Raw genomic sequence first — 25,279 nt, 5'->3', positions numbered from 1 at the left:
CACAGAAGCCAGGTAGCGAAGAGGCTTGGGGGGGAAAAAAACATATTCTGAGAAACTGCAAGTGTCAGACTTGCTAACTGTCAGGCTTATGTGGAGAAAAGCACCAAGAAGGCTTCTGAAAATAAGTTAGAGACAATTTTAGTGCAGATTTCTTCAACCTCACACAGCCCGGCTGTGGGCTGAGTAAGAAATCGCACCTGGCTGTGCCCAGTGCGAAATGGCACGTGCGGAGGGAACAGCCAGGACGTGTCCATTTGAATACACAAAGGTTTGCTGAGGCGCACGAGGGACTTTGTTGCTCTAAATTTAAATGCGACCGGATCAAGAAAACCCTCTCTGAAAACAAAATATAGCCGGTCGACGTTAGGGCACAGCAGCATTTCCAGGCCCTTAAAATATATGAATCGAGTTAAAAGGTGCCCTCGCTTTGCAGCTCTGGATTTTTGGGTGCTCTGCTCCCGGGGAACGCCCATGCGTGAGGTGGCATCATGCCTCACCTGACACTGGGAGCAACTCCCCTCCACATGTACCGCTCCCAGCTTTCAAAAACTTGGGAGAGCACAAGCTTAAAGAAACGTTGTCAACAGAAATACAGAGAATACCGTTGTGCTGCTGCCCCACAAACTTTTAAGCCCATAGCAATGAACACCTGACACTTTCTTAGAATGGCTTGGTCTTTGTGCCACAATTTAACCCGTCAGCTTTTTACCAGTACCCCATACATAACTGACCTCCCTCCTCTGCTTCTGCCTATCTGTTTTGGCTTTGTACCTTTGCATACAGCTGGTCTATTTTAAATCACTGGCTTTCCAAATTTATTTTTCCTTTGAAAGAGAAATAGTTTGGAAAACGCTTTGGTAGGCGTGCCTCTTGGGTCTAGCCAGAAATAGTAGATCAACCTTTTCATGTAAATAAGAAAAGATTAAGTGTATTATTGACCAAATTTGGAGTAGGCTCCTTAGAAATATGTTTACCGCTAAGTTGCTGGACTGAAGCAAGAATTTCCAGTCAAAACAAGAGGTATGAGGAAGAGGGGAAATGATGGAGCAGTTCCAGAACAGGCAATATTCTCATGATTACTTTATTCACTTGGAAAGAGGTAGCTTAGAATCCTAATTTGGAACTAGAACTAGGTGGGGGGGGGCTATAGGTATTTATATGATTTCTATAAGTGATGATATACTTACTTCTTTCTTTGAATGGACCTATTTAATTTTGCATACATATGTCAATATACATTGAGCCAAGGACTGCAAATTACTCTGTTATTTTGACAAAAAAAAATGGAGAAAGAAATCTGTGATTCTCGTAGTTGGTTTCCATCTGCAGTGCAACAAAAGCAAGCATTTAACGGGGCAGGGAAAAATCACAGAAAAGCAATGGATGGTAGAAAAGCCTTAGAAAATACACTAGCCCTGTGGCTAGTGAGCTGACCTCAGATGTGGCGCATGTGGGCTTGATTGCTTGCTTTGCACCCCATCTCCTAGGGAGCTTCCTAGCCACAAAAGTCCTGGATATTCTGGAGTCTTTTTCTCTCATTCTGGCTTACCGTTAAAAATTTTAGGCATCTTGGTTTCATCTTGATGCAAATGAAATTAAGTGCCAAGCCTTTGTTTGTTTGTTTGTTTTTATTTAAATCGAATACCAATTTTTCCGACCAAGCCTGCTTCTTCACATTGGCTTCTAAATGCATCAGGTTCGTGCTGGAGTGCCAGAGACCGGGTCTGGTTTTTCTGGTTTTTCCTCTTCTAGAAAATCCTTTACACGTGAAGCACCACAAACCTTTTAAACCTTCTCTTGACATCTGAAACGTCTTATGTAACCTTTAATAAAAGCATGCCTATAGAAACCCATGTAATACTGCCCGGACCTGTGGGTGGTAGCTTGGACTAGGACTTCTTGTGGTTCTCAGCTACCGGCACATTTTGTAAGTGAGGAGGAGTATCTCGGACTTCGGGCTCTGGAAGGGCGTTCTTCACAGTTCTCTGAGCAGAAGGGATTTGTCCCAGTTGTTCTGGGAACAAAAGGACACAAAACAAGATGAAGTCTGTCACTGAGTATTTTGGATCTGAGCCAGGCTCCGTGCTGCCTTACCGCATGCCATAGGGTTGGTAAACCCAGCCGCTGATGGACACCTATTCCCCTCAGAGTTACCCATCGTCCACCCCGTAATAAACTTGTGTTGTTAATGCATATGAATACTCTTTCACTCTGAGAACATCATAGAATAACATATTTAGGACGGTGATTTTGAGGGTCGTTACACTTGCAGAGATGGGACGTTTCAGCGTGTTAGAGCTTCCTGTAAGTTTTAACATGTGGTGAGTTTTAATGATAAACGTATGTGCTCACTTTAAAAAGTGTGGATTTTCACTATGAGAACAAAGATAAAACAATAAACCTCCCCATTATGGTTACGCTTAACATTAAAATTTCTTTCCTCTTCCAGCTAACTCACCTTTTCCTTCTTTTTAAGCCAGAATCTCTGTACTGTCAAGACATCTAAGCCATAATCCAAAGCACAATGCTACTGAACAGCACTGAAATCTTTTTAAACTTCTCCTTCTGAGGAGTTCTCCTCAGGAGGAGAAATGCTTTTGAGAGAGGTCTCTTGGGCACTGCAAGCAACCTGCAGAGAAGCAGGACTTCTCACATCCGCTCCACTGGAGTCCCTGTGAGCTTCCTAAGCGCTTTCTGACAAGCGTAATATAAATAGGAAGCAAGCTTTTGCCTTTATGAGATTCCCACCTGGAAAACAGGGGAAAACTCAATGGATAAATAAAATGTGTCTGAATTAAAAGATTCTTGCCAATTTGGCAAGATGGTTCATTGGCCAGGTTGTGACTAGGTTGTATTATAAAACAAGACAAACTGAATGAGTCTAGATATATATTGTCTTCAGCTGAATGTTCTCATTCAAAAAGAACTTGTGCTCTAAAATCTATGCTGTCCTTTAACAGCATGCATTATTTTCAATTATGCAGTTCTTTTAGCTGTGAAGGAATAGTAGCGGCGATTGGACAAGCTTAGCTGGCCTCAAATTTTAGTGTTCTCTATTTTTCTTGTGTGGCTCGGTGCAAAATCCTTTTTTATTTCTTGCTAAACAGAAATGGCAGGGTGCGGAGAAGAGGCAGTGTGTTTGCACTCCAAAGGATGGGAGCTGGCTGTACGCCTTTTGACCCACCATAAATCACTAGGAGCACAGGAATGAGACGAAAGCTGTAGTCCTCCCTGCATAGTTGAAAGAGGTTGTTGTTGTATTTTATTTTATTTTATTTTATTTTATTTTATTTTATTTTATTTTATTTTATTTTATTTTATATCTTGGGGTCCCAGACTTGTCATCATAAAACTCACAGCACCTTAGTAGAGGGGATAAAGCCTGGATCTCATCAGGGTTTCTATACGTAAATTCAGCGTTTCTGTATGTGTATTTGCTAACTCAATCTTAGGGATGTCTTCAGGTCCGAGATCCGTTCAGGGTTCCAGATCACTTCATCTGCTGATTTTTTTGCATTTTTATTTTCCTTTGTGTTTTTAAATTAAAGCATTTTACTATTACTTGCCTCCTGACTTTTAAGTGTATTTACTCAGTATACAAAGACTTTTTAGATAGTTTCATGAAGTTTACTTCCTGCGTGAGCCAAAACCAGACATGACAAGTTTGAAAGATAAATCTTCATAGAGCTTTATGAAGAATAAAAAAAATACTAAAAAAAATACTCTTGTATTTCAAGATCACCTTAAAAAGAAGAGAAATGAAAGACTACTTTAAAAACAGTATTTATATCATATTGGCTTATATTGATGAGACTATATGGAGAAATAAGAATTGTCAGACTATTTAAACAGTCATGTAATTTGCCATAGACAGTTGCATTGTACTCTGTAGAGTGTTACAGCTAGGATTAGGTAAATGTATAACAAGCAGAGTGTAAAATCTTTCCTATTTGATGGAAAGGATAAGACTGAACGACCTCGTGTCCATTCCCTTGCAGACGTCTCTGCCTTGATGGGTGTTTCCATTCCTGCTCTGCCCTATTTTTTAATGTAGTGAACTACTGTAAGTAGTTCGGTAGTCAGCTGAACTACTTGGGCATGAAGATAATTCTTGGTTGTTGGAAAGCTTCTAGAACAGCTTCTCAGAGGAAGTGATGGAAACTTGCTTGAGAACACTGGCACTCAATGTTGTCATGGCAGCAGCATAAGAGGCTCTAAAATCATAAAAAGTAGAGTTAAAATGCAGACCCCAGTCCTGAGGGACCTACCTGTTGGAGGCTTATGTAGCTTAAAACGCAGGTGTGTTCAACTGAAAATAAACAGTACAAGGCAGAACATGGACTTAGGTCTTCTGAGGGGAACAACTATTTTATCTACTGTCCTGCAAGGAGAGAGGGAAACTATGAGTAAAAGTAAGGCTGGTGTTTACGAGCCTTGGAAGTATTAGCTCTGGGGCTTTTTGTCAGGAGGGTAATATGCCGAAGGGTTAGCTTGCAACGAGCTCTGTTTCAGAAGTTCGATGGGGCTAAGGAAAGTGCTTACACTCAGCTACAACCACACCCCTGCTTTACCATGGGAGAGGTTTGTCTCCCGAGTCATATCTAGCACCTGGGGGACATGGGCACAAAATAATTCATCCTACAGAAAAATGGATAGTGTGGTTAAGTTGAATTGGATTTGCCAGAGTTGAGCTTAAGACGAAGGAAGGCAAGCATGTGATTTGCCATTACGGATGCTTTCTGCTCTGCAGATAGGCAGGGGAAGGACTGTCACTTGCTAGTGACAGCGACATTGGGATCGCTGCTTTGGAGAGCCCAGCTGTCCTACTGTGCCTCATGCAGGGGCTAAAGAGAGGCAAAAAAATGATGCGGAACTCAGCTGCCTTAAAAAGGCACAGCGGTCTTGCACCTGGGCCAGGAAATCCAGTCTCTTGGTATTTCAGGAACCATGTCATAATCCCTTTCAGAAATGAACTGATCTTGCTTCTAAAGGCATGTTTTGGGGTTTTTTTGCCTGTTTCAGTTGCAAAGCTGCTTCAGCATCGGGTTTCATTAATTGCAGAGAGCTTGTTGATAATTCCAAACTTCGCTACTGGCTAATCTATATCTATTTGTTGTCATCTGTCTCTGTTGCCCTCCCTCAATCCCCGACATATTCCCCAATACATTCAAAGAAAGTAATCCCCTCCTCTTCTCACCCCTCCTTGTAAATTAGGCTCTGCCTTCACCTAATCATCCAAGCAGTCTTTCTTCCCATCTGTTACAAATCACTGGTTTTAACATGTTTGACGGGAGCAAGAGACAGTAGAGGTCTTTTTTTTTACAAAGTTCAGAGGAATCTATTTTCCTTGCTGTTACAGGAACTTGTGTCTCAACTTCTGGCATCAGAATCTGATTTTGAAGCTATTTCATGCTGGGACTCTTCAAATGGGTGTTCCTCAGCAGGCCAGGGATGTCATGCAGAAATACTATCACTGAATTGCAAGGCTAAAACCTATGGAGCGTGCATCACTGAAACCACAGAACAAACAGGACCTAGGGAACACAATCCCAGTCTGTAAACACTAATGCACTGCTCTGATTAAAGTATTTATGCTCAAAGGTGCATAAACCCATGTTAAAGTGTTTTGGAAGTGCCTAAGTTGCCAAATCTCACTGTCTTGCAGCAGACTTTAGTTCTTCCATCATTTATTTGCTTCTGGTATTACCTGAAGTTCTAAATTTCACAAATTTACAAGCTGCTGTGGAAATTCATTTTGTCATAGGCTGAAAATAAGGAGCAGTTGCATGTACTTATAAACCCCTTTTATTGGCTTCCTACACAAATTTAATTTCAGTCCTTCGGCTGAAATGTAAAACACAAGGAAGCACACTTTAAGAAAACTAAAACCCCATGTTTCTAAAATGTGCAAGTGCAAACAAATAAATGTGTTTCAAATTTCATTCTGTACTGATCACTAAAATATAGCTTGACAAATCATATTATGAATTTAATTGCTTCTTCCATTTTTTGGCAAAAAAATTTAAATGTCAAATCAGTTGTAATCCTTTATTCTTTGAGCACAGAGAACACTTTTATCACCAAACTACCAAATATTTTCCCATGTGCATCATGCTCCCCATATGTGTAACTACAAAACAGATCAGAAGGAAACAGGAAAAGATATAATCAGACAAATAAGACATATCTCTCCCTTCAAAATATAATCCTAAATGCAGAATCTGGAATAATTAGCAGCCTTTTACACTCAGAAACAATTTTAATATAAATTATATTGTAACCTGGGGCCCAAGCCTGCAAACGTTAAACAATATGACGTGATTTTATGCATGTGAGTAATTCCTCTCGAGAATATTTGCGAGATTAGAAACCAGAGTAATGTGATAAAATAGTACGGAAGGAGATTGTATTACATCTGTACAGGCTGTACCAGTTAGATACCACTAACATAGCCTATTTAATATTAGTCAAACTCACAGGCTTCATAAAGATGACAAGATCACATATTTTAACAAAACAAAATTAATCTAGCTCTTGCACAATCAGGTTGGCACCTTTGACGAGGAGAGGAAAGTCTAGCTAAAGACTCCATTTTGGGAAACAATCAGTATATATTCTTCAATATATAGAAAGTAAGCTCTGAAAATCCTTACTGATGTGGAGAAAATATATTAATGGTATATACTGCACTGTACACACAAAGAGGTAGCATACCTACTTGTTAGCTGTTCAGAGTGGTCCAGCCCTATCGCTATTGCCATTAACAGCAAAACTCCTGGGACTGTAGGAACCAAACCCTGCCTATATTGTCATTGCAGCTCTAAGATACCAGTGAGCCAGAGACTTAGAGACAGCAGGGTTGCATGCATCTGCATCAGCAAGTGATCTGGCCCTACGCAAGTCTACAGGAAGTTAATGTTAATTTTTTATTATTCAAATATTTAAAAAGGAAATTTTACATATACACTTTAAATGCTTTTCTGAGTTTTAAAAGTGCGGTGATGTGCAACAGAACACTGCCAGAGCTCATTGAACTTCAGTGATATTACTAAAAACACAGTCAATGTCTTTGAAACTTACATTCCTTTCTGTACAAGAGGACCTCAACATGTGGTGATGGAGAATCTGTTGGAGACCCTAAATGGCAGATGCATTTCTGTGAACATAAACAGTTCGACGGTAATTTCACTTTAATGTTACGTTAGCAGTTTGTATCTGTCTTGTTACAATCAAACCTTTAAGAAATGGTATTTACAAATCATTTTTCGCCAAAAACACTGGAGGAAAAAAAGTCTCTTTACAAAGCCAGAAATGTGTTACCCATCATACAGCCAAGTCCACCTGCTCTTCAGTCCTAAATCCTAAATATATATCTTAATTGTATTCAAATTTTTTCACTTGCACCAGAGGAGAGCAAGAACCACCTTAGTGAACTTGAATGGTCTTCTGGGGTTTAGTCCAACTCCCGCTTACGTCAATGGCATACATTTAATGACTTAAGCAGAGCTTAAACAGAACTATTTCAGATTTTAGGAGTCAAACCAGTGCTTTCTCGAGACTTTTCTGATCCCAGTGAGATTTCTTCTGAGATAGCTCATCTGAAGGCACACAGAGAAGTGGTTCATTGCAGAAGGACTAGCCAAGGAACACTGGAGTCAGTGAAGGACTCAAATGCAGCCTGAGACAACAGAGAAATTACCACAATGCAGGGAAAAAAGCCAAAAGGTGAAATTAAATTCCAGTCCAAACACTCACAAGGTCCTGAATGGCACAGATGCTTGTACTGTACCGTGACCCTTGCTGATCATAACAGTTCATCTGCTCAGGATACCTATTCTCAAAAGATGTGAAATAGCAAACTTCGTATTGCCTGATGAAGACGTACAATGTAAGATTTCATTCAACTCTGATGAGTTTTGGTTCCTGCTCAGTTGGTTTCTTCTGTAAAAAGGAGAATCTCTCATACGTACTGTAGAAAGAACATATTGTCTGGCTAACATAAAGTCTACTCTGTGTTCTAAAACACTGAAATCATTACATATAGCCAGTGGTTGCCTAATATGTGGTAAAAATATTTTCCTACTATTATTTTTGTAAGTGTGATTTTTTGTGTGTGTAGTAATCAAGATCTGGAAAGTTTTCTTTAAGTCTCTTTATGAAAGGCTTTGTGGATATGTGTATTATATTTCAGGGGGAAACATTCTCTCCTTATGAATTACTTCCTTACAGTGCAGTCTAAATTCAATAAAAGCTGATCTTTGGAATTCACTGCTAACTCACGCCTGTACTTGTGCAGGACATGCACTGAATTTGCAACTTCCAGCCCTTTCCTACTCAGAAAGCCCTGCCAAGTTAAAGCAGGAAGAAGAGCATACTGAAGAGGCAGATTTTCTTCTTTTGACTATGCTTCCCAGAGGCTGAGGCCACACGCTGCTTCCACTGATGAAAGCAGAGGGATACTCAGCAAGTTTATATTCTTCTATCAAAAAGCTGTTCTGCCAAATCTGCTTCGAGTAGCTTTAGTTCAGCACTAGTTCTTTTTTAAAGTAAACTCAAACCTTTAAGGGTTCAAATAACTTTTCATAAAGTAAAATTGAGATGGTTTTCTTAATGTTGTCATCTGTTTGCCCACCACTTTGTCTTGTAAGCTACTTTAAAAGGACATTAAGCAAAGCACTTGAAAGGCAGGCAAATGTTGCTAATGCAATCTTCTCTCTGTGACTGTACAGAAAGACACAACTTAATAGCAGCTTTTTCAAAAACACGCCTGTCCCATTCAAGGTGAAAGTAAACATCCTGTGTTTCTTCTGAAATTCACCAGTTCACACAATTTCATTCCCTGAATTATTTCAATTGTGTACCAAGGAAAATGTGCTTATAGGTGAGAACTGTGCCAGCTTAATTATTATATTATGACCACTTGCATACGGGAAGTGGTCAATTCTGTCAAATTAGTGTTTGAAAGGAGGTTTTAGTTCTGTATAGAATACTATACTATATAATAATATATTAATATAATACTATTAATATATAATAATAATATTCTATTTTGTAAACAGAAGTTTGCTGTCCTTCAGAATGTAATGGTGAAGGGTTTCCTGCGAAGCTGTACTACAGAGTGCATGCTTACTACGTCGTACAGTAAGGTGAGTCCGTGTCATCTGCATGAGGCCTTTCATAGATATTTGACATTTTATTAAAAAGGAGCATTTGCAAGATCAAGTGGTTTCCTCTGGAAAAAAAAGCAGATGCACTTAATTATTTCTGAGTATTAATTGTGATTAGCATTTAGATGCATCACTGACTTCCCACTTTGACTTTGCTTCCTCTGTCAGCCCTGTCATCCGTAAACAGCCTTTTCATCTATAGAAAAGGCCGGGGGGATGACAATGACAAGATTTCCAAAAAAACTGAGTAACAGGCAGGGCTTTCTATAAGTCTGCTACGTTCTCCCACATTCACCAGGAGTGACTAGAAAATTTCAGGAACAACTCACATACATAGTCAAATTTTATGTGGAAAAAATAATTGGCATGGAGATTAGGTGGCACACACCAAAATGCTGGACTCTTTCTACATGCTAATCGACCAGTGTGTCAGAGATTAATCAAAATGCATATTCTGTAACATATAACAAATCAAAAATCTCTTCTGTCATATGAAAAAAGAAAAATTTGCTAGTATGTGCACAATCAAAAAGGTACCAAGTTCTTCAGTAGGTATAAAAGCCTGGACTTTGACAGGGACAACAGCAATCAATCACCACGTGTGGCAGACCATGAAACTCACTCTGGACTAGGCCAATGAATCAAAGTATTGCTGAAATTGCAAATACTAATGCAACTGTCAAAGATTTAAAGTGATTAAATTCAGCGGTATTAAAGCAATAAAATTCTACCAACATGGTAGTCCTGAGGCAAAGGGATGTCTTAATAACCTAAAAATTGAATTTGCACTCTCTTCTCTGCCCTGAATCATAAATAAAAGTCCTATCATGGTTAATTTGGCCTTTCAGGTCTCCAAGGCAGACATTGTTCTTTGTGGACAGCAGAGATTCCTCTGCAATTTTTATAAGCATATGTTGTGTCCTGATCTCCATTTCTAGCCAATTTTCTTTTCTCCACATTGGTGTACTGTGTTACATGATTGCCATTTCCCCGTTAAAGGCAACTGGACACATACATAACTTCTCCTGTGATTAGCTAGGTAATTATTTAAGGAAAAGTCCTTTCAGTTTGGGCTTAACATTTGCCTAATAATGTTAAAAGCACTTTGAGATCATTCTTGACCATACGCATGTGAAAACACATACATCAATAAATGCTGTGGGTGTGTGATTTGTTACTATCTGTGCATGAAAATAATGCACTAATTAGCACTGTTAACTAAAGGTGTTATTAGGACTATGAAATTTTAGGAAACTGTGTTCCAATGTTTTCTATAGCATCTAAAGAGTCTTCTAGTCCCTCCTTGTGACTAAATTCTTGTCAGCTGGATGTGAAGGAAAATACTACCTGGCTATAAGACCACTATGGACTGGTCCTGTTAACAGAACACCTATACACAGGTATAGGTCCATGCACAGGGAAAGTAATTTTCCAATAGGACTAAGACATACATTTACACGCTGATAGAATTGTACGGAGACAAAGCTAGCCACAATCCACGTGCATTTCCTTATTCTTCTCATGGCTTTTCGGGTTTAGCACATCTAGTAACAAAGTATTTAAGCTAAACCAAATCAAGCTATTCTTGTAAAAAAAAAAAGTCCACGTGAGAGAGGTTCATGAGAATGACTGCTTGCACAGTTGTAAACAGTGTCTCTTTCTCACATGAAGCTTGAGCCAGACCCTTGCACCTGAGCAGAAACCTGAGGGAAAGTGAACAACATTTCTTGAATCACTCTTCTTCCTGCATTTTGCCTAGCTAATCGTAGAGTATATCCTGTCATATTTGCATTCCCTCCACCTGTGTCTAATGTCTAGAATAAAAAAGCCCCATGTTTGGCTGCCTGTTAAGACACTAGCATAAAAATACTAAGACCTTCCTAATTAATGTATAAAGAAAGCTCATCCTCTTACTCTGTTATGGATTAACTTCTTATGTACTAAGACCTCTCACCTAAAAGAAACTGTCCTTTCATTTTAAGTTAGCTTACGTTACACACTGATTTCCATTTTCTCTTGGACTGGTAATGCAACTATTTTCCAATGAAGACATAGGCTGTATCATTTGACTATTGATAATCCTTCAACACTAAGTCTAGAGTGTCACCACACACACAAAATCATGCAGGATGTGCTTGTTCCCACAAGTCCTACTGACATACACTACAGCACACAGCACCAATATTCCATGTGGCATTAAAGTGCAGCGGGTAACACCTAGGCTAATTCATCAATGAAGATATAAGTAAAGTAACTCTGGTAAAAATGTCACAAGCTTGAGTGACACAGACAAATGGGTCTAAACTAATAATTTCATTATAGTCAGCAAAATACATCAATTGAAGTTCAATGCTTAGATCTTTCACGCTTCTCAGCCACTACTGTGCAAATACATTTACCTAGTCATTCAGGAGAAGCATCCCTCGCTTTTTGGGAATCGCTTCTGGGACCTGTTTTCCTCCAAATGCTTACCAGGATAGGGATTTCCTGACTAGGCTGGCACAAAGAGTTCATCATGTTAATACCGAATCTGTCAGTATCCACCTATGCTTTGAATTCTTCCTGAAAAAAACACAGCATGCTATAGACTTGGCAGTTCATTCCCTTCTTTGGGGACAGGATTAGACTTCTGACTTACACAGTGGCTATTTCTTTAATTCAAATATATTTTCTTATTTCTGAAGACAAAAAAATGCACTAAAATACCTCTGCCATAGCAATGCCTAGCTTTGTAACTTAAGACACCACTGCAAAAATCTGGCAGTCCTGCAAAATTACAGCAATGCACTTAAATGCAGTACCTCAGAAAGGAAAAAGCAAATGGGTATTCATACTTTTTCTTTTTCTATATAACCTGTAGCCTTATTTTCCTTCCCTCCGTTGTGGTTCTGCACTGACATTCCACTTCTTATTCCGCTGGAATAGCAAGCCTGTCATTCTTTGGTTCTCCTGGAGGACATAGAAAAGGCATACATGCCAACTTTTAGCTTTTTTATCAAAATGGACAGCAATATCACATTTCATACCAAAGTTTTCTTTCTCTCAGATATTTTTCAGTTGGTTGAGTTCCATAGGTGTTACAAAAAAGCAAACACCAAACAGAATAAGCAGTCACTTCGACTGCTTCTTTTCCATACTTCTGTAAGATTATAATTCCACTAGTTTTCCTGCTATCCACAGGACTTCTGGTGTAAAAAGACCTAGCTTTCTCAAGTAAAAGATAATCAGGGAAAGCAAGTTCTCTTTTGGAAACAAAGAACAACCAAAACCAAGTAACTATTACATTAATCAACATCCTTCACAGATCACAAATTAGAAACCCAAACTTTGTTGTGGGTTTTTTTCTGCAGGTATAAATCAGTGCGAATTCCTGGAGCGATATCGTTTAAGCTGAACAGTGCTATAAAGTAGACAGTGGAAGCACTACGTAAAATTTGCTTTTCAGGTTTTCTTATTCTCATAACGTCATTGTCCAGTTCACCGGGTCTACAGGAAAGTTAAAGCAGCTGCTTTGACTTCTGAATCTTTCGTCTTTACTGAAGTCAGACTAATGTTACTTTAAAGGTATGTTTAAACATGTATTCTTATCACACGTCTTTTGGAAAAATCTTAAGATTTATGAAATATTGCTGAACACTCATTTTTCTCCATATGCTCATCTGCCCAAAGTCAGAGCAGGCTATTTAAAATTCCAATCACTTGTAACAGAAAGGTAGTTCCTGCACCACTGATAGAAACATCTGGATTTTATTGCAGAAACATTTTACGGTTCCAGCTGCTAAAACACTTTTTCTCGCTGGAAACTAGTCTGTGAGGATTTAATTTTGTTCACCTGCAGAATTCCATGCATATGACCTTTTCATTGAAAGGCACCGGCAGCATCCTTCGAACTGAGAGGAACTGGCATTAAAATGAATCGCAGAAAGGCGGGAGTACATCACTGTCACATTAGCAGACGCTTTGAGACCTGTTGAGAGCTATTGTCTTTCAAAGCAAAAAATACAAAACGCAGACAAAATCAAAGCCAAATGTGAAGAGTTATACCCTTAGAATACATTAAGAATGTATAAATACATGTCCTGAAGTAGTCCCCTACTCTTTTCCAGAAAATGCCTCACAGAGTAAGTATGTCATATTTGTACTTACATCGATTTCATACAGAAGGTAAATGCAATACATTAGCCCCACACATAGATTAAATTGATGCCAAACAAGTAAAGCACGCGTTTCACATTTCCCAAGGTGGAACAACAACATTTTTATATATAATCCATCTCCAGGGGCACTCAGGGTGCACAGAAAGATATGCACTATGCGGTATTTTTAGCCTGTAAAGAGTCCTCGGTAATGTTAAGGGCGGGGGGGGGGGGGAATGGAGAGGGCATTTTCTAGTGGATTTGCCATAGTTTTGGCTGGCACCTGGGAAGCACACAGCCAGGAGAGCCATGGCAACCACGGCCCGCTGCGCTGACGGGCAGGCAGGCGCTGCCGGCCTCAGCGGGGCCCCAGCGCTGGCCTGCGCTGCCAAGGCGCCCTCGCACACCCGAGGTGAACGCTGCAACGGCTCCCGCGCCGCTCACGGGGAGGCCGCACGCTGCCACCGCCACTGACCCCGCTGCCGCCACCCGGGCCGCCCTCTCCCCGCTGCCGGCGCCAGCCCCGCCCCTTCCGGCAGCACTCCGTCACTTCCGGTGCGGGCCGCAGCGAGGAGAAGATGGCGGCGCTGGGCGAGCCGGTGCGGCTGGAGCGAGGTGAGCGCGGCTCCGGCCGAGGGACGGGCGCTCCTGACCGCTTTCTGCCGCCGGCGAGTTGGGGCGGTGGATCTGGTGCCCGGGTCTGGCCCTGGGGCGCGTTGCCGCGGGTCTGGCCCGAGCCCCTGGGACGGTCTTCCCCGTCCGTCTCCCCCTCCCCCGGCCTGAGGCCTCGGGGAGCGGCGCACCGCCGTGCCGCGGCCGCGGAGGAGGCGAGAGCGGGCAGCGATGGCGGTACTGCCCTCTCCGGCCCGCCGCAGGGCACCGAGCGGCGCCGCTCCCCCGGAGACAGCCGGAGAGCAGCCATGCGGTAGCTGCTTTTGAAAACGTTTCCCTTCACTCCTTGTTCTCTCGGTGTGTTGGTTGGACTTGCTTCTTCGGCGTTTCTTTATGCAGCCCTCGAAGATTTTTCTCGCGTTTCAGCTTATGGCTGGGTTTCCGCGGATGCACTCGCCCCAGACCTGTAGATGTGCCTTCGCTAGCGTCAACACTTCTGCCAGCTCTTAGCTCAACCTGCTAACGCCTTGTTTCTGTTTCTTTCCCGGGAAAACTTACTCATGAACAAAGCTGAATTCTTAGCTTTAAGTTCAATCTGTTAGGTGGTGTCTTAGCAATAATAAGTTACTTAGTTTTTACAGAAGACAACTGACACATGCAGGAGTCCCTCTGCACTTGTTCATGGTTCTGCTCAACTGTGTCACCCTCTCACATTTATGTTTTCATCCCGATTTTCCAGTTTATAGTCTTAATTTGTATTGTTAATACTGTGCAGTGTGTAACTAGAAACAGATAAAATACAAAACCTAGCTGTGTATTTTTTCTGTAGTATGTTTGTGTCTTTTATCCATAGCTTTAAAGAAACAATGATAAACTTCCTTCAGGGTGGTTCTTGCAAGCTCCACAGTAGCTCAGTGAACACATGGTTGTATAACAGTATCTATGATTGGTTTATTAGTGTGTGTTTAGGAAAACAGGGGTGGGAAAAAGGAATTTAAATGGGAAAAGAATACTGAGAATAAGAAATCCGGTTCTTGAAAAAGAAAGCAATGAAGTGGACTGTAGGTGGTTGGATGAACTGACTGGCATTTTCTCACTGCCATTCCCATTGGGACCACTGCCTTTGCTCGCAGTGCTAGGTCCTTTTTTGTACATGTATAACACACTGTATATACCCAGTTCATTGTCTTTGGTACTATCATGTGTTACCTACCACAAAATTCGGTTTTTCTGTTTGCCTAACCCTCCTTCCCATTCCACAGGTGAAGCACTTGTAATGTGCAAGGGAAGACCTGTAAAGAGTGACTTATGTAAGACCTTTGCTTCCCACTCCACTGCTCATCTACCCTCACTACTCCAAAGCTTGTTAATTAGGGCAGCTGCTTTGGCAGTGGATTAGTTGCTCTTGGTAGGTCTGCTGAGTTAAACCTCAGGCAGCATCCTCCTCCACTTCATTACCCTGCCACTATGCTTTATCCATGAAAACAAACAAATCTGCAGAGTTACTTAGGGATCAGTGGAACAAAGGAGCTATTTAGTCTTCTGGCATATTGGTCTTTTTAAGAAAAGAAGAAAAAGGGAGCACAGTATAATGGACGTACAAAAGCAAGAGCTTTATTTACAGAAATAAATAACCTCTGTTAATTGTATAGGGTTGACTGCAGATAACCTGATGATGAATCATCATCCGCTTGAAAATGAACATCACTAATGTTGTTGGCATATAGCATAAGAAAGAGAGAATAGTGTAGAAAATGAGCTGATTTAAAATGGTTACCATATGCTTGCCATCAGGGCAATTGAAAATTCTCCCCGTCTGTTCTCTCCTCTGAGCTGTATTGCAAACACCACCACCCAAATTCCCTGGAGAGCAGGGATGAAAAAACATTTAACATTTCAAAGTTATTCTTATGGTTTGGTGGTGATGTGTGATAACTCTACATACACCTTAAGAATCCAGACTCTTTGAACATAAGCAGCGGAGGTGGTTAATCAGGAGTATCTATGAGGACGCGGCATTTTTCCTTTTCCTGTGTTTTCTTCACGCGTACACTTGGAGTGGTGGCATCTTGCTGGCTTTTTTTCCGCATTCTTTTCATTTAAATGTATCTTCTCTCAGAACTTCAGTCTACTATTGAAGTGTTGTGATCACAAAAAGTGATTTGTGAAGAACAGGCAACTGATTCAAAAAGAATGAAAAGGTTAAAAGAATTTTTTTATTATATCTGGATTCCATTTTAACAATTAGTTTTATGGTTTTTTAATCGCCTACCTCTGGAGTTATTTCTACATCATTCTTTGTTGAAATCCATTGTGGAAGCAATTACGTGGTGTTCATTTCAGTCTCTGGTTCTGAACAGTTGGCCAAACTATAGTGTTAATATTGCAAGGAAGACAGCTTTCGGCTGATCGTACCCCAAGCGGTAGTTCAGGGGGAAGCAAACTACATCAGCAGAGCAGTCAGCAATCTTTTCTTCTCCGGGCACAGTTGTAAGAAGGTGTGTTTTGCCACCTATTCCCAGCCAGAGTAGTTTCTTTCCCAGTGTTGCTGGGAGAGATTGAATCTTAAGCTTAATGCAGTTCAGTATGAGAAAGTTATGCTCATTTCACTTTCAGACTGGTATAACGGGGTCCTGTCAATGGGGTAAACCAAAACAACTGTTGGAGAAAAAAGTGTACTGGTAATGGGATCCATTGCATGTATCTACCTGAGCAAGAGGTGCAGTGTGGTAAAAGGAGTTCTGTAGAGTGCTGAGGTCCCAACTTTCGTGCTGTGTTTTTCTGCTGTGGGTTTTTACTTTACAGCAGCAGCTTGGTCCTTTGATCTGAAAGCCCTTTTTTATTAAAGTGCATCTTCTGCTTTAGTTTCATCTAAAAGGAATCTGGTTCAGTGTATCCCAGTCACTATGACAAGCTGAATCTGTGCTATTAGTCTACATTTTATGAAAGACACAGCTGGTTCCCAAACTGGTCAATTTTACTTTAGAGTATAAAATGCTATGTAGTTAAATATCTTGGCTCTTGGGAGATCCAGGTAGGAATATCTAGCTTATTGGTGAAACGAGGAGGTCAAAAAAGAGGAGAAATTGGCAAATGGAGTTCTGGAGTCTGACTTCAGCAGCTACTCTTTGGATCAGTAGCTTGCTGTCACCCTTTAAAATTTCTTGCAGTATCCTAATCAAACAGTTAGATAACAAGTTCATGCACCTTACAGCTTAACGTGGTTCATCAACCACAGACTCAAGAACAACTACGTAGAACTGTACTCTTTAGGTGCATGAAATAGTCATTTGTCTGCAAACATCTGCAAGTATTTAAATGATAGCTGTATTGTAATTTACATACTTACTAGACTTCTTTCATGAATATATGGAGTGTTGCAAGATTGGAAGTGCTGCTATTGCCATTTGTTGATCATTCTACTTCAAGCTGTTCAGTGCGAGACTTCATGAAATTCAAATAATATGTACTGCTGTTGCTGAACACAAAGATTACTAAGAATGTTGGTGAATTTGCATCATAAAAAGATTGAAAGATTAATAAACCATCACATCTAGAATCTCTTCAATTTCACCAGATATTTTGTACGTTACATAAAATACAAAACGTGTGTTAGGAAATTAGAAGTTTTAGAAGCGCTTTTTCCATTTTGTAATTGTTGTACAAATAGCAAATATGCATGCCTGTGTGAAATGAGTTCTCTGTAGACTTGGGATTAGTAGCAGCTAAAGTTTAGGTTTGGATATTTCTTTGCTTTAGATACCTGACGCTTGTCAAGCTTGAAAAAGCTTGCCAAAAAATGCCGCATTCTCATGGCATGTAGAAAGAGACCTTAACTCTCATCTGAAATAATTTGTGTCTTGTGGCTGTAGTGATAATACTTTGACGTGCCTCCATGAAAGGTTTGTTTCCAGTCCGTGATACGGACACAGGTTTAACTGTGCTAGTGGTTGACCAGTCTGTGAGGTGAAGTCATGCTTTATTTAATTGACTGCCCCACCTGATCTCAGTGTAGTAGTTGGTAAGAGGTCTCTGACTGATAATTTACGGAAGTGGACAGAACGTAACTGTGGGTTGTCTCTTGTCAGTGCACTTCACCTTAATTTCAGAACATACACTCCACTGTTTTTTCATCCTGTTATGTAAATTCTCTTTTCTTACACTTGGCCTTTAGGAGAAGTTTGTGGCTCTTGCACATCTTCTGTGCTGATGTGATACCATTGAGTAGACATGCATTCACATGAAAAGTGATTGCCTAAAGGTTAATTACTGAAAAAAGGAAGTAATGTGTTTGGGATATAGCAGTGTTCTGGACTTCATCCTTTTCTAAAATGATCTGTGCCTTATTTGTATAGTAGATTAATCACTGCTGTTTTGCCTTTGTGATAATGAAGGTAATCCTTTCTATGTGCTGCTCTGAGACTGTTCTACTTGGGTGATTTCAGAATCACCACTAATGTAACGCTTTGGAAATATAAGTGAGGGATATTAATGTATTCTACTCTTTTAGAGCTGCCAGGAGCATGTCACATAGCGTTCGATGTCACATTTGATGTCTGTCTTGAGTCGTACTGGTCTGGAATCACATCCTTCACAGGGAGTTCAGTTTCACAAAGCAGCATCTGCATTTTTGAGAATATGGACAACGTGAATTCTTAGGAAAAAATTTCTAGGAACTGGTACAAAGAGGTTTGGGGTTGAGGATTCTAGACTACAGAGATATTCGCTCTCAACTGAGAATATCAAAAGGAGTTTGGTTGTTTTTCTGAGCACTTTGGAAAGAAAAAAATAGGCCAGATAGTTTCAGCCCTCTTGTGAAAGAATCAAGTGTACTCTTGTTGAACTAATTTTTTGAATATAAAAGCAATGGTAGCATATTTGACAATATTTGGCAATATTCTAGCTGGTTTTAACAAAATGTTATCCATGCAGTAGATAAATTATGAGGTTATGCATAAGAAATGTTGATAGGCTGTATATCAATGAAATATTTCAGCCTGATTTAAAATTCAAGGAAAAATCAGATTGTCTTTAATATATACGTATGGCAGTGATACCTGCAGATATGTTACAGGGTTGGATTGCTGTTGTTGACTTAAAAATAGTGGGAAAATATGGTGTTTTATTGTAACATTTTGTAGATACATAGTTTTACGGGAGAAATTAAACTACTATGTAGTTTAAAGGTGTATACAAGTGCACACACACAGACTGCTCCATTAACGTAATTTAAAACAAAACCAAAAAAAAAAACCCCACCCTTGAATTTCCTCAAGCATTCCTCATTACTAGTGCTTTATTTTTCTGTAGACATCTGCAGAGCAATTGAGTTGCTGGAAAAATTACAGAGAAGTGGAGAAGTGCCACCACAAAAGCTACAGGCTTTGCAAAGGGTCCTTCAAAGTGAATTCTGTAATGCGGTAAGGGAGGTAAGTTAACTCAAGGTAACTGCTTATGTCAAATTAGAAGACAGTATGTTATGCTTTTTCCTTTTTGTGTTGAGTGCAGTAATCTGTTTTTATTCTTTCTAAAAGCTGAATTTGACTTACAGAGCTTAACAGAACAAGACTCATTTTTAAAAGTTCAAAAGAAGGTAATTTGGGATAGCATAGGTGTATTAAATAATGGCTCAGGAGCAAATCACTTTTTAGAGGTTATTTTGAGGGTCTGTCCTTACTGGCAGCTAGCAGGCTGTTATCCTCTTGGAATGTAAGAATGGACAAAGTACGAATTGCCTCTGTTTCTTTTAAGCCCGATGACGTCACCTTGCACATCACCTTGTGAGGTAGAGCCTTGCACCACCTCATCTTCATTCCAGATACTCTTTCGGAGACTTTCAAGTGATTGAAGATGCCCTGCTATGGCTGTTGGTGCTACCACTGAGGATAACACCTGGAATGATTTAAAAGATCTGTTTGTAGACACAGGTGTCATCTTAATGTTTTCATCCTATCAAGGACAGTGTGTTTATTGCTTAGCAAGTCAAAATGATTGGCAGGTAGATGTGAGGATGTGGTTAACTCTCAGCGTAAGCACCTCCTTAACATCAGTATTCTTACTGCCTCTGTGTTTTCGATACAGTTTTTTTTCTTTAGATATTCAGTCAGTTGCATCAGTTGAAGGAAAATATGGAGGGGAGGGCCGGGTTTTTGGGAGAGCTTTGAAGAGCTGTCCGTAAGTGATTTTGCATGCATCCTTGTTGAAGAGTTACAGCTTGAATCAAGCAAGAGAAGGTAGTCATCCATGTCTCCAGTCAGGTGTGTTAGACTAGCCCTAAGCACTTCTAAATTAATGGTGAGGTCTGAATGCTGTGGAAGGAGGGAAGATTTAGGTTGAGACCTAGATAGACATGGATTAACTGAGCAATAAAGATGCTGAGAGAGTTGTTTTCTTCATGGTATGGTAGATTGTCACTTGACACTTTGTAGTGAATGAAGGAGTAACTTCTTATTAGAGGTGTGTACTTCTTAATTTACATGTTTTTAAGTTGTACCTGTTATTTTGTTATATTATCTAAGCAGAAGAATACCTGTTTTCCCCATACTTAAACTGTTTTGTCTCTAAAGGTGTATGAACACGTATATGAAACTGTGGATATCAGCAGTAGCCCAGAAGTTAGAGCTAATGCAACAGCAAAGGTAAAAGCCAAACTATAACTTGTGTAAAATACAGTAGTTTGTTACTTTAGAAGCAGAAGAAGATTATTTAAAATTCACAATGATATTATCTAGATGTCTGATAACATGGATAAGCTTAACGGGTTATTAAAAGGTATAACAAAAGATGTGTTATTTTTAAGTTTCTTCTGTTTTAATTTTATTCTCGGAGTTCTAAATTTTTCATGCTAGTGTTGGTATGTAGGGAATTAATCTCATTTGTCTTAATATTTAAGTACTTTGAGATAAAAATACTTTTTCAGCCTGCTCACTGTGCCTCGCTAAGGGGTCTATATTTAATTTCTTATAAATCTTGTTTCCTACAGGCCACTGTAGCTGCATTTGCTGCTAGTGAAGGTCATTCCCATCCCAGAGTGGTTGAACTACCCAAAACCGAAGAAGGTCTGGGATTCAACATTATGGGAGGCAAAGAACAAAATTCTCCAATCTATATCTCTCGAATTATCCCTGGCGGTATAGCTGATAGACATGGAGGCCTGAAACGTGGAGACCAGCTGCTTTCTGTGAACGGAGTGGTAGGAATTGGTTTTCACTTTATGTAGCAGTAACTGCTTGTTTCCACTTGAGGGCATACAGAGAACATACACGGCAGAAGCTCCATGTCCTCTTTTAATGTTGGCACAATAGTTTCTTTTTGTCCTTGCAAGAGCAACTTGCTTAGGTTTCTGTAGAGTTGCGTGCATTGAGAGTTCTAGGATTATACTTTGATTATCTGTCTCAATTGGGAACTGTGCTATTTATGTCAGTCTTTCAGATTCTGAGGGGCTGTATAAATTTAGTCAAAGTATCGTTTTGTGAAATAGCATTAAACTGCCATTGGGGCTTTCTCTTTCATCCAAGTTTCATGATGCAGGTTTTAGTTAATACAGTTTTCTGCACCTTCTAAGGTAAGTAGTAAATTATGCTGTGTTGTGTTAGACTGACCAGATTCTCATTATCCCAATAAAAATGCTACTGCATAATGAAAGCTGTAATAAGATGGAACTACAAGGTGGTGTTACCTTCAGTTGTGTGGGTTTTTTTTTTTTCCTTCCACTTAAGTGTACTGAGCTTCAAAAATAGAGGCTTTCTAGCATATTTTAAGGAGTATATGTCTAAAGTGCTGTTGTGGATATTTATTTTTAATAAATATCCTCTTCTGAAGAGCTATGATACAAAAAGCAAAACACAGGGTGACTGGAAAGAGGAGGCTATGGGCAGGCTTTGACTCAAGGCAGCTGCTAGTCAAACGCATGTAAATATCTTTCAAACTCTTGCTTCTATTTACAGGCAAGCTGTATGCTAGCTTAAAATTAAACTTCTCATAATTACATCTGCAAGGTTTGCAATTTTATTTTAAGACTGAGGGTTGAACTAAATCCTGTGCTCTTTAACCCAAATGGGTTTTCTTGACATATGAAAGGAATAGAGACTTACTGGCGGTCTGTACTCTGGGAAGTCCCTGCTAGCACAGATCTCTGACCTGCTTGGCTCCTGACTATTACCTGGGGGTCCAACTGTCCTTTTCAGGACATTTAAGAGAAATCATGGCTGTAGTGATGCAACTGTCCTTGGCATAGCCTTCCTGTTAATTTGAAGCATTGAGGGACAGGTGTAGAACTGTCTTAGGATGAGGCCTTCCTCACCCACAGACCCTCTTAAAGAACACAAAACCACCACTCCACCCCAAACTGCACCTGATCATCAGACAGTTGGTACAGCTAACAATGACTGCGTGTGTGTGCATGCACGTGTATAAATATATATAGCCATTGTAAGAATACAGTGAGTGACTGCATAAAATACTGTTGAGAATGCTAGTGTGGTATCAGAAGAAGAATCTTCTGATGTTCACAGATGGAATCCCGTCATCTTAATATATATGACAGGCATTTTCTTGTAATTGTGATTTCTAATTTAATACTTAAAAAAAAAAAAAAATTGCCATTGCCAAGACTGCAGTGAATGTGCCTTAAAACAAGTTTATTTTTTTTCAGCTGGAAGATTTTGAGTGTACTCCAGAATTTTAGGTGTTTTGATATAAATAAACATAGAACTTTACAAACCTTGTATTACCAGTTTTAAACAGAACAGCCTACACATCCACTTGAATAACAAGAATTAAAACATTCAAATGTATGTGTTGTCTAAGTCTGATAGAAGAGAAATAACTTGGGTTTTTTTAACTGTTGTCTTTCTTTCTGTAAGTAACTTTATAGTAACGGGGAAACCCTCCAATCAACAGGTACATCACCTGCCTTCTAGCTTCTAATAGCACCAGTGGGAGGTAGGCTTGGGGTAGTCCCGTCATTGTGTTTAATAAGTTTGGGAGAAATAAGTTTGGCTGATAAAATGTTTGCTGTCCAGGAATGTATATTTGGATGCAGTTGTTGAGAATTGTTGCTTGAAATTTGTAATTAGATGAATCTAATAACCCTAATCAATTCTGAGGGTTGTTTTAGGAAAGTATTTTTAATCTGTTCTTACTGAGTTCTTAATCATTTTAGAGGAAATTAACTTGAATACCTTGCATTTACTGAGAGACACGTGGACCACTAAGATAAGCAACACACTGCATGTTAGCTGCTCTATTGCAGGTGCCCAGTACGCACTGTTTTGCCTTGTTGTAACACAGGATAACATCAAGAAGGCAGCTAGCTTGCAGTTGTCTGTGGCAACTTATCAGGCAAATTGAGGTTTACTACTGAATTGAAAATGCATGCTGAAGGAAGATAAACAATCTTGAATTTTAAAGAAGTGTCCTCCTGAAGTTGTTGATTTTTAAGTGTAATTTCATAGTTGCGTAATGTTATCCTTATTTCACTTACTGTATGTAAATACAGAAATTAATTGTTCAGCATAAACCTAACCAAAAGTTTTGCACTACTCTTGTTAATACTATTTAGTATATTTATCCTCACCTCTTACTGATTTCCTGACGAATAAATCCTGAACTTGGGTGACGTTGTCCTTGTGCAGTCTTCAAACTAGAATACTTCAATATTTGATTATAGAGAAGTTGTACAAAAAATGAAAAAAATCTGTTTTCAGTGTGTGTCTTTACTAATATTGTACTTAATGGTTTATGCTTTGCAGAGTGTCGAAGGTGAACACCATGAAAAAGCAGTAGAACTGCTGAAGGCAGCTCAAGGAAAGGTTAAATTAGTTGTGCGATACACGCCAAAGGTCCTGGAAGAAATGGAGTCAAGATTTGAAAAAATGAGATCAGCAAAACGCAGGCAGCAAAATTAACATTGTATGCAGTAACTTAAAGAGAAAATATATTCCATTTACATTTTATAGTTTGCTTTGTGACTCAGTTGATCCAATGCTTGGGCTACAAAAGACACTGTCCTTCTCACAGAATCACAGAATGATTGAGGTTGGAGGGACTCCTGGAGATCATCTAGTCCAACCCCCCTGCTCAGAGGAGGGTTCGCTGGAGCAAGTTGCTCAGGACTGTGACAAGCTAGGTTTTTGAGTGTCTCCCAAGATGGAGACTCCAGAAGATCTCTGGGCAACCTGTTCTAGTGTTTTGATCTCCCTCACACTACGAAGGTCCATTCTTAGGTTTAAATGGAGTTTCCTGTATTTCCATTTGTGCCCATTGCCTCTGGTCCAGTCACTGGATGCTACTGAGAAGAGTCTGGCTCTCTTTTTTTACTCCTCCCTATCAGGCATTTACACACATTGGTAAGATCACCCCTGAGCCTTCTGTTCCTCAGGCTACACAATCCCAGTTCTCTCAGCCTTTCCTTGACCCTCAGATGTTCCAATCACATAATCACCTTTGTAGCCCTTCACTGGATTCGCACTCGTATGCCCGTGTCTGTATTGAACTGGGGAGCCCAAAACTGGGCCCAGCACTTGAGTTGTGTCTCACCACGGCTGAGCAGACGGCAAGAATCGCCTCCCTCAGCTTGCTGGCAATGCTCTCCCTAATGCAGACCAGGAGGCTGCTGGGCTTCTTTGCCGCAAGGCACATAGCGGCTCATGGTCAGCTTGGTATCATTCTCTGCAAGGCTGCTTTGCAGCTGGTCAGCCCCCCGGCCCATACTGGTGCGTGGGGTTATTCCTCCCCAGGTGTAGGACTTTGCACTTCCCTTTGCTGAACTTTGTGAGATTCCTGTTTGCCCGTTTCTCCAGCCTGCCGAGGTCCCTCGGAACAGCTCGCTGAGAGTGTGCTCTGTCCTGTCACCCATGTTATTAATGAAAACTTTAAACAGCGTGGACCCCAGTACAGACCCCTGGGGTGCATCAGTAGTGACTGGCATCCAGCAGGACTTTGTGCCACTGATCGCCAACACCCCCTGGCAGTTCAGCCGTTTTTAGAATGTTTTCAAACTCCATGTGTTTCACAGCTTAAGAGGAATGTGTACTTTTAAAATGGCCTAAGATATCCTGAAAAAAGCATGTATGTTGATATTTCTATTGATTTTTTTTTTAGTAAGTCTCTTTCATGTCAGACCCTTAATCATGAAAATTTAATTTACAGATTTTTTCAAAAACATTTAATAAGACATTTCTACAATTGGCATCCCTTTTTCCCTGTTTTCTTTTGGCATTACTTAACATAGAATCCGCGCGTTTTTTTGCTGAATGATTTTGGAAAAAAAGATTCTTATGTAGCAGTATTTTGGCACTTTTCTTAAGAATATGTTGTATATCAACTACAAAACCTAATCATGATCTACTGTGTAGTTGATAA

The 25,279-nt window shown here is 40.0% G+C and overlaps 1 protein-coding gene across 1 annotated transcript; it reads left to right on the top strand.

Annotated features, from left to right (window-relative positions):
• The first annotated feature begins 13,881 nt into the window (after nt 1-13,881).
• Nucleotides 13,882-24,031, top strand: LIN7C (lin-7 homolog C, crumbs cell polarity complex component). Its single transcript, XM_059825812.1, has 5 exons — nt 13,882-13,918; nt 19,226-19,344; nt 20,482-20,553; nt 20,898-21,107; nt 23,668-24,031. The coding sequence occupies exons 1-5, from the start codon at nt 13,882-13,884 to the stop codon at nt 23,821-23,823; spliced, it is 594 nt and encodes a 197-aa protein (XP_059681795.1). The 3' UTR covers nt 23,824-24,031.
• The last annotated feature ends 1,248 nt before the right edge of the window (nt 24,032-25,279 follow it).

This window comes from Gavia stellata, chromosome 17 (genome assembly GCF_030936135.1).
Source record: "Gavia stellata isolate bGavSte3 chromosome 17, bGavSte3.hap2, whole genome shotgun sequence".
Taxonomy (NCBI): domain Eukaryota; kingdom Metazoa; phylum Chordata; class Aves; order Gaviiformes; family Gaviidae; genus Gavia; species Gavia stellata.
Note: the sequence above shows the minus strand (reverse complement) of the source record. Positions and strands in the feature narration are given on the sequence as shown.